Source organism: Scleropages formosus, chromosome 25, assembly GCF_900964775.1.
Source record: "Scleropages formosus chromosome 25, fSclFor1.1, whole genome shotgun sequence".
Taxonomy (NCBI): Eukaryota; Metazoa; Chordata; class Actinopteri; order Osteoglossiformes; family Osteoglossidae; genus Scleropages; species Scleropages formosus.
Window position 1 is genome coordinate 18,777,162 of NC_041830.1, and position 10,299 is coordinate 18,787,460.

General features: G+C 42.6%; 1 gene segment (V, D, J or C); it reads right to left on the minus strand.

Moving 5' to 3' along the window:
- Positions 1-3,238: 3,238 nt before the first annotated feature.
- On the minus strand, positions 3,239-3,863 carry LOC114909480 (T cell receptor alpha variable 26-1-like). The segment is given in 2 exon segments: positions 3,239-3,549; positions 3,686-3,863. Coding segments are annotated over 2 exon segments (414 nt in total).
- Positions 3,864-10,299: the final 6,436 nt, after the last annotated feature.

The following is a 10,299-nucleotide window of genomic DNA, read 5'->3' on the forward strand; positions in this document are numbered from 1 at the left end:
AGTCGTTAGTTCATTATTTTCATGTGCTTTATTTATTTGTAGTACATTATTCTTTGCTTGGTGGCTTGACTGGCGACTTTTTCCTATGAATCATTTTTTTATGGTTTCTGGAAAATAAATACACACACACACACACACACACACACACTTTCAGAACCGCTTGTCCCACCTGCGGTCGCGGAGAACCGGAGCCTACCCGGCAACACAGGGCATAAGGCCAGAGGGGGAAGGGACACACCCAGGACTGGACGCCAGTCCATTGCAAGGCACCCCCAGGGGGACTCGAACCCCAGACCCACCGGAGAGCAGGACTGTGGTCCAACCCACTGTGCCACCACACCCCCCTTGAAAATAAATAACTGGAAGCAATAAAATGAATTTTACTGTGCAACTGCATTTTAATGCTTGAAAGAGGGTGCATCAATTTTATTCAGATCTCCATACATTTACATAAATATAGTAACAGCAAAAAGTTTGACTTTTTTGTTGTGAAATGCCATTCTCTGAGTTTTTTTTTTTTTTTTTTTTCAGTCACACTGAGGTTTTTGTACAGAGTAAATGGGTTTCCTGTCACTGTGGGCCTCAAGGCACAGTAGTACATCGCAGAGTCTGTCAGTGCTGTAGAGGAGAACTTCAGATCCACAGTGTTGTTCTTTTTGTGAACTTTAGCAGACAGGTGTGGATTTGGAGGACTGGCTTCCTGTACCTTTCCTGTGGATTCTAAAATTAACAGGAGATATTCTGGTTTTGATCTGGAGTACTGTCGGTACCACAGAAAACTATCAGCTGAACCACTGTAGCTGCAGGAAAGTGTAACATTGTTTCCCTCCAAAACATGAACTACATCACTGAGTGGTGTAATTGAATCTCCAGCACTGTAATCTGTGGGAAATGAAATAGATGTTAACTTAAATTCATAAATAACAGTTAAATGTCTTATGTTCATAATTACAATCAATGTAATTGTCTTTGTATTTGTTGAACACATTTTTTTGAAATGGTGGTATGAGGCAGTTGTTTCATTCATATATTTTAGTGTTACCAACCATAGGAACTGAGTGTAAAGTGTGACTTACCTACAAGTGCTGAGAGGAGGAGAAATGAAGAGAACAACATCATGGTGGATGGAGAAAGACACACTGACAGTGTGTACAGTTAGAGCTCAACACTTCCTCTACTGTACAGGAGAACTCCTCCTGCCCTGAAGTGCTCAGCTCCTCCTTCACACACACACACACACACACACACACACACACACACACACACACACACTCAGCTGTGCAGGAACACATGTCAATGTCAGGTTATTGCAGGTGATATAGTAATGCTAGGGGGTGCGGTGGCGCAGTGGGTTGGACCGCAGTCCTGCTCTCCGGTGGGTCTGGGGTTCAAGTGCTGCTTGGGGTGCCTTGCGGCGGACTGGCGTCCCGTCCTGGGTGTGTTCCCTTTCCCCTCTGGCCTTACGCCCTGTGTTACCGGGTAGGCTCCGGTTCCCCGTGACCCCGTAAGGGACAAGCGGTTCTGAAAGTGTGTGTGTGTGTGTGTGTGTGTGTGTGTGTGTGTGTGTGTGTGTGTGTGTGTGTGTGTGTGTGTGTGTGTGTGTGTGTGTGTGTATTGTTGCTGGGGTGTGGTGGTGCAGTGGGTTGGACCACAGTCCTGCTCTCCAGTGGGTCTGGGGTTTGAGTCCTGCTTGGGGTGGCTTGTGATGGGCTTGTGATGGGCTGGTGTTCCATCCGGGGTGTGTCTCTTCCACTTCTGGCCTTGTGCCCTGGGTTTGGCTCCTGTTCACTGCAACCCTGCTTAAGACAAGCGATTTCAGACAGTGTGTTTGTATATATATTATTGTACCTTTTTGGATCTTTGTGTTGTATTTTCTGGAACTTGTTCAGTGCCCTGAGTCACTCCAGTGAGAAGGGCACCATGTAAAAATATGCTGGACCGAACTGAACTTTTTCACAAAGGGACTTCATGTACAGTTAGATTGACATATTTTTTGCAAAGATAACAGTGCATATGTGAAGCGTTAGTGGATGCGTAGCCAGTGTACCCTTTAGGTTTAGCTCTCACCGGCATTCTGTGTGCAAACAAACCAAGAAATTGATTTCACTTCAACAATAAAAATTACTTTACAACAAAAATTACTGTATATTACTTTGGTATTATTATTATTATTGCTGCTGTTGTTGTTGCATCATCTTCCCTGTGAGTAAGATAATTTGAATTGCTTGAGTTAAAAAATTTAACTGCAGAAATGGATAAATAACTGCATCTGGCTTACATTTACATGTCTGTTCATTTATCAGACACTTTTCTCCAAACCGACGTACATCTCATAGGAAGCCCAGTGTGTTCATTACTTGAGCAGGAAGAAAGACTTAGATGCAGACGCATGAGTTTAAAGTACAGTTACTTACTTTCTACTATATGAACCAATGTACATGACACAAGTAGCTGTATAAAACTTAATCAGGATACCCACGATTTCTCATCACATTCCTAGTAATTTAATTTATTTTTTGTTGTTGGATTAGTTGTGTAAAGGTTTATCCGGGCACGATCTTAAAGTTATAGTGCATGAGCATTAACCCTTACATGAACTTAAGAGATCATGAATCTCTGTCCGCATATAAAAGGGTCTAAGAACTCTCCTCTTCCAGACTCACTTGACCATTGATCTCTTAAGTTCATGTAAGGTATAAATGTTCATGCAAATAGAATAACCCCAACACTCTCATGACCCTGGGTTTCAGTTCCTTGCAGGACCACCAGAGGTCTCCGCATCCCAGAATTGCAAAAGCCATCACGAGTGTGTGTGTGGAGTCCTGAGTGTGTGACAGTGCTTGACTAGTTACAGAAACACTCGAGTGTTTGTCTTTGTGTATCTCACCAAGCCTGGTCCTGCTCCTCCTCCTGAGTGTCCTCTGTGTTCTCTGAAAGTCCATCTCACTTGAAGATTTGAAACTTTCTCTCTCTAAATAAATTCTGGACATACTTCATCCACCTGCCTGTGCTACAGCTACTGTACCAGTTCTGACCACATTTGCAGCACCTTCCTCCCATATTTACTTCACTGTCTCACCCCATCAACAGTCATGTTTACCACAGTAACCACAGTTACTTCTGAAGCTCTGCTGCTGTGGAACTGATCCCAGACTGTGGGAAAGAAGCTGCATTTCATGGTTGCTGAGAGGAAGTTCTGGGCAAAAGAGTTTTTGTAGAGCTTCTCAGTGGCTTTTGCTCACTGTGCCACCCTCAGAGCACAGTAGTAGATGGCTGTGTCTGACATGGTAAGAGCTTCGATGGTGAGCTGGGTTGAGTCCCTGGATGTGGTACATTTGAATCTCTTATTTGTACTGTGTTCAGCACTACTGTCTGATCGGGCCCCCTTGTAGAGGAGGTACTGAGGAGCCTGGTTCGGGTTCTGTCTGTACCAGTAGAGATAAACATATTCACTGTTAGTACTGTATTTACAGCTCAGTGTCACCGATTCTCCTTCTGTACCGGACTGTTGATCCTTTTCAGGTCTGATATCATCACCAGCACTCAGTCCTGAAAAGAGAACATATAAATAGCAAGGATGACAAAGAAATGACACAAGAACACAACCCTACAATATTTATCACCGAGAAGAACACAAATCCCCAGGTGACAGTGACAACAGGAATTACTGTCCAACAGCTCTGACCTGTGGTGATGGTGACAATCAGTAAGATGAATGATTTCTCCATGTAGAACTGAGAGTAACACGACTGCGCTCCTGTGTTCGCTGTGCTGTGGGTTGTGCTCATTGTTACCTCGTTCTTCTGGGCTTAATCAGGTCACATGACCTCCCCTAAGGAATCCTTGCTCTATGTGTCATCCATATGTGGCCCCGACCTTCTCCATTACAGACCCCTAGGTGGCAGTGTTCTCTTTACTTTTTATGTTGTACTTCTTCTCCAGGAGTTTCTGTAAGGGGTTCAGAGTGTTTCTGTCACTGTGGGCTTCAGCGCACAGTAATACACAGCAGAGTCACACAGCTGCACATCCTCTATTGTCAAAGGAACCATCTTCATACTTGTGTTTAGACTGACATTGAATCTCCCCTGGAACCCTGGGGCATGTTCTTCACCTCCAAAAGAAAACTTTTTCAGCATGTACTTGGGAGAATCATGAGGACGCTGGATGTACCAGAATAGGTAGTGTCCACCTGTGATGCTTGTGGTGTAGTTACAGCTGAGAGTCACTGATCCTCCTTCATATCCAGTCACATCTCCTGTGGACTGAGTCACTGTGTCCTGAGCTCTGATTTCTGGGAAGAAAAGGACACAATATTTACAAGACACAACCAAACTCCATCATAATTAATTGAACAAAATAATTAATTGTGGGGGGGCGCGGGGGCGCGGTGCCGCAGTGGGTTGGACCACAGTCCTGCTGTCCGCTGGGTCTGGGGTTCGAGTCCCGCTTGGGATGCCTTGCGACGGACTGGCGTCCAGTCCTGGGTGTGTCCCCTCCCCCTGTGGCCTTACGCCCTGTGTTGCCGGGTAGGCTCCGGTTCCCCCAGGACCCCGTATGGGACAAGCGGTTGTGAAGGTGTGTGTGTGTGTGTAATTAATTGTGAATACTGTAGTCATACCAAGGCAAATTGCAGCAAGAATGACAATAATGCTGATCCCATGTGCCATTAGTGATCTGCTCAGTGACTAAAGACAACAAACTGATCTGTGTGTCTGTTGCATTTATCCGTCTCTCTGGCTGTTTTCTGACCTTTAGACCAAACCTCTCTTCAGTGACAAATGTTAATGAGAAGCTTATGTGATAATAATCGCAGCTGAAACTGTGCTTTTTTGTGATGTTGTGTCGCCCCCTTTAGGAAATGTGTGTAACAACATGATCTCCAAAGATGACATTTCTATCAATAGTACACAGCAAACTAAAGTTTCCAAGTTTTCTGCTAATAATTTTGAACGTTCCTGCTGGATTTTGCACAATTTGAAATGAAAATATTTTAAAATAGATATGTTAGAGATGAATTAAAGAGTGTTAAGAAAATGTTTTGATGTTTTGTTCCAGGAGGAGGGCGCGGTGGCACAGTGAGTTGGGCCGGGTCCTGCTTTCCGATGGGTCTGGGGTTCGAGTCCCGCTTGGGGTGCCTTGCGGCGGACTGGCGTCCCGTCCTGGGTGTGTCCCCTCTCCCTCCGGCCTTACGCCCTGTGTTACCGGGTAGGCTCTGGTTCCCCGTGACCCCATATGGGAGAAGCGGTTCCAAAAATGTGTGTGTGTTTTGTTCCAAAAACTCAGAAGAAATGTAAGATCTTCTTTTTTTTTTTTAATAAAGCTGATAAGGAAATTTGTTTTTATGTCATTTTATCTTGTAGGGGAGACAAGTTTTAATCTGATAATCAGTGAATTGTAAAATGTGTTGAGTCTTTTAAATCTCTTATTATAGTCTGTATCAGGTAATATGCAAGAGGATGCATATATTGTACTTTGAGTTCCTAAGTCCGAGATTCTGTAAGGGTTCAGAGTCTTACTGTAAGAGTGGGCCTCAAAGTACAGTAATACACAGCAGAGTCACACAGCTGCACATCCTCTGTTGTGAAAGAACATTTTCATGGCTTTGTCCAGCTTGGCATTGAATCTTCTCTTGAACTCTGGGGGATTTTCACCATTTCCAAAGGTGTCCTTTTTCAGCATGTATTTAGGATGCTGATTTTGATGTGGAATGTACTAGAAGAGATAAGTGTTTGTGCTGCTAGTGGTATAATTACAAATGACAATCCATTGTCTTCTTTTATAGCCGATCACATCTCCCGTGGGCTGAATCACTGCGTCTTCAGCTCTGATTTCTGGAGGAGCATAACAGCAGATTTGTAAGACAAATTGTAACTTCATAAAATTTAATGAACAAATGATACAAAGCAATGTAAAGAATAAAGACAATACTATGGGAAAATGTAGTGAGGACAAAAATAGTCCTCAGCTGTGTTTCCATTTTTCAGCTGTAAGGTGATGAGACGTAGTAAACAAGTAGATCAATGTGGACAGTGAAGCAGTAAAAGTCTTTCTTTTTGTTTTGAGTAATTTATTCCATGTGTTTCAAGTGCTAAAATTTAGTGTGGAGTTTGTGTCTGAGTTACAACTCGAATGTAGGATATTTGTGCTATAATGTTGCCCTCAACAGGACATATGTGTAACAACATCCTCACATCTTCAGTGTCTTATCTTCATTGATCTGGTCTTTATATGTCTGTTCTTGTGTTCGTACATATATATGCATACAGTTTTCTGTTTGTACAGTTATTTCCAGAAATAATTGCAGAATACAAGAAATGCATTTCCTATAGTGGCGTTAACAGTAACAAAAATGATACTGGACTGTATGGAGTATTATCAGTTATATGGCAAGACTACATATGAAGAGCAGTAACACATCAAGCTCTTGCACTATATTTGTAGAGTTAATAAGATGATGTAATAACCCGTATGACTGAAAAGTGTCATGTTTGAGTTTTTATTGCAAAAACTGTAAACAGTGTCTCTTTTTCCTTCTTTGCCCCATTCAAACCCAGGTGAGCACTACAATAAATATGAAGGAATCCAGAAGCATTTATCTGCATCTTTAAATAAAAAGACGTCACATAATAATTGATATAATGTAAGACCGATTTCAAATGTTTTTAAAACAGATATGTGGGCTTATAGATCTGTTTCATCCTTCTCCTTTGCTCTTTCTCCTTTTGCTATGAAACTGATGCACACTTCACTACCATGTAACTACACCACAAAGCTGAACTGGGTTCAGAGCAAACAGGGATGAGAGCCAGTTTATATCATAATGATCTGCTTCATTTCCTCATGAAGGAAACACTGTGGTTTTTCAGTTTGTCGTTAATAGACAGGAGGTGAAGCAGGTTTTTGTACGAGTGTTGATGTAGATTCATTACTGTGGTCTCCAGCGCACAGTAATACACAGCAGAGTCTTCTAGCTGAACTCTTGAGATGGACAGAGAGGCTTTACCAGATGCCTTGTCAGCACTTGAGGAGAATCTTTCTTTTGTAAACTCTGCACTGTAGCTATCGGACCCACTGAACAGAATGAACTGGGGACCTGTTCCTGGATACTGGCGGTACCAGTGGATATAATAGTAAGTGCTGGTTGTGCTGAAGGTACATTCCAGAGAAACACTCTGTCCTTCTTCCTTCGACAGCGAGGACTCCTTCTGTTGAATCTCATCTCCAGCTGAAATGGCTGTGAACAACGGATAAAAACCCATCGAACTGTTTAATGATGAGAAAAGAACCAGTTTGGTAATGAAATAAAGACTCCAGAGACACTTACGGAGGCTCATGATAAACAGGATTCCCACAAGAGGTTGCATTTTGTCTCAGTGTGAACCTTCACAGTGCTGGAGGACAGACGACTGGAAGAATAAATGTGTTCTTGGTGTCTTTGGGTGGATGTCAGTCCTGCGATGTGGGTGGGGCAAAGAGTCCTTCTTGTGGAAGCAGGAGAAATGAGAAGTCTTCTGTGTACTTGAGGTTTTCCACTGATTCTGTAGCATTTATTTTATTTTTTTTACCAGAAAGAGGTATCAAGAATTTTATTTGTTTTTTTTTAATTATTTTTATTTTTATAGAGCACTCTTCTCACGTAGTGACACAGAGCGCTTTAACACAGGCATACAGCAAGAAAAATTGATACAAACAAAGAAGACAGTCAACTAATGGCTACCATAATGAAGAACTTATTATAGCGCTATAAGTATACCTACTGGCCATCGGGGAAAGGAACAAAAACTCCCAGCTGAAGGTTGAGGGAGAAAAAAACCTCTGGGGGTCCACGGGCCAGTGGTTGCCCACCCTGCCTGGGCATTCTAGAAAATAACAATTTGTAAGCCAGTGTTTAACAAGTAATTATAATGTTGTTAAATGGCATCTTGGATCCCCAGCTCGGCATGGAACATCTCGATCGTCATGGCAGATGGACATCATCCTCTGTCAGCGTGGGATTCGTCTGTCACCACTCTTTTCTCTCTTCTAACTCATTAAAGACTTTTTCTAAATTTAGTTTCGCTGTATTTCTTACTTCTGCTGTTCAGGTCTTGCACCAGAGAGAATTGCACTGTGTTCACTCTGGAAAGTTGAGGTGTTTGTCTGAACACCTTGGTTTTGTTGGACGGAAACCTGTCATTTGTGTCTCATGTTACTACACTGACTTGGTCGTGCTTCCTTCAGCTGAGAAATATAGTGAAATCGAGGCAATTTTTATGTAGTTGGGATGCTGAGAAACTTGTTCCTACTTCTATTTCAAGTAGGTTGGACTGTTGTAATGCTCTGTTATTGAACTGTCCGTACCAGACTGTATCCAGGTTACAGGGGATACAAAATGCTGCTGTGAGACATGTTACTACAAGTAGGAAGTAAGACCATCAAACACCGGGTCTTAAATCGCTACATTGGCTTCCAGTTCAGTTTAGAATGGGTTCTAAATTTTATTCTCGATCTACCAGGCAGTAAATGGCATTTCTCCAGTTTACCTTAGTGAGATTATTGATTCTTTCTGTGTGTTCCAGAGGGGGGGGGGGGGGGGGGGGGGCACAGTGGCGCAGCGGGTTTGACTGGTTACTGCTTTCTGGCTGGTCTGAGGTTTGAGTCCTGCTTGGCAAAGCTAGTTATTTCTCTCTTACCTTGTGGTTGGGTTTTTATTTGTTCCTTTCATCTGTGACCAGTTGGCTTACTTATAGCTTTAATAATTAATACAGTTATTGCAGTGATTTAATGTATAGCCAACATTTTCTTGGTGTTATGTCTCTGATCTTTTGTTCAGCGCTCTGAGTCACTGTGAGAGAAGAGCTCAATGAAAATACATTGAATTCAATGCTGGTGTTTGATAAACTCTTAATTAAAAAGTGTTATTTTCACCACTAGATGAAAGCAGAAACTTTTAGAACAGGGTTGTGATCTTCATCCTAAAAACTGTGTTCTTTTTCAAATATTTGAAAATCAGAGAGTGGAGTGCGGTGGCTGGGTCCTGCTCTCTGGTGTGTCTGAGGCTCTAGTCCTGCTTGGGGTGTCTTTGATGGACTGGTGTCCCGTCCTGCGTTGCCTGGTTAGGCTCTGGTTCGCTGTGACTCTGCTTGAGAAAAGTGGTTTAAGACAGTGCGTGCGTGCGTGTGTGTGTGAAAATGAGATGTGTTTAAGTCTCGACATGACAATATGGGACAATGACAAAACAGGGAAAGACCTTTATTACATATTCACACTTAGTTTTAATTGAAAGATAACTTACTTTACCTTTTCCAAGGTTTATTAATCCATAACCTACATTAATGCAGTTCTTTCAAACATCTTTACTGTGTTTCTGTATGATTCTAAATTGACAAACATAGGGGTGTGGTATACAATGTTTTCCCCTTTATTTCTTTAGGTTCAGTGAATTCAGTGCAGTTCACATTGTTTTACACTTCATTCTTACTCATATTTTCAAAGGGTTTAACAATAGCTTAGTTTAAATATACCAATGCAATTTGTAAAAAATTATATAGTAGCCATATGATATAGTAAACTACTGTGGATCTTTCAGTTATTGTGAGAATGCAGTGTTTCTCAGTCACAGTGAGGTTTTTGTACAGAGTAAATGGGTTTCCTGTCACTGTGGGACTCAGGGCACAGTAGTACATCGCAGAGTCTGTCAGTGCTGTAGAGGAGAACTTCAGATACACAGTGCTGTTCTTTTTGTGAACTTTGGCAGACAGGTGTGGATATGGAGGACTGGCTTCCTGTACATATCCTGTGGATTCTAAAATTAACAGGAGGAATTCTGGTTTTGGAAGGGGTGCGGTGGCGCAGTGGGTTGGACCGCAGTCCTGCTCTCCGGTAGGTCTGGGGTTCGAGTCCCGCTTGGGGTGCCTTGTGATGGACTGGCGTCCCGTCCTGGGTGTGGCCCCTTCCCCCTCTGGCCTTACGCCCTGTGTTGCCGGGTAGGCTCCGGTTCCCCGTGACCCCGTATGGGACGAGCGGTTCTGAAAATGTGTGTGTGTGTGTGTGTGAATTCTGGTTTTGACCTGGAGTTCTGTCGATACCACTGTAGGTTATTTACAGTAGCGCTGTAGTTGCAGGAAAGTGTAACATTGCTTCCCTCCAAAACATGAACTACATCACTGACTGATGTTATTGAATTTCCAGCACTGTAATCTGTGGGGAACAAGAATTATTATGTTAATTCAAGGACATTAATAAATACTTTGAATATAAAGTGTTTACATTTGTGCTTTTATCTCCGAGTGGAACACGTTCACTTGAAACGCTGACCTG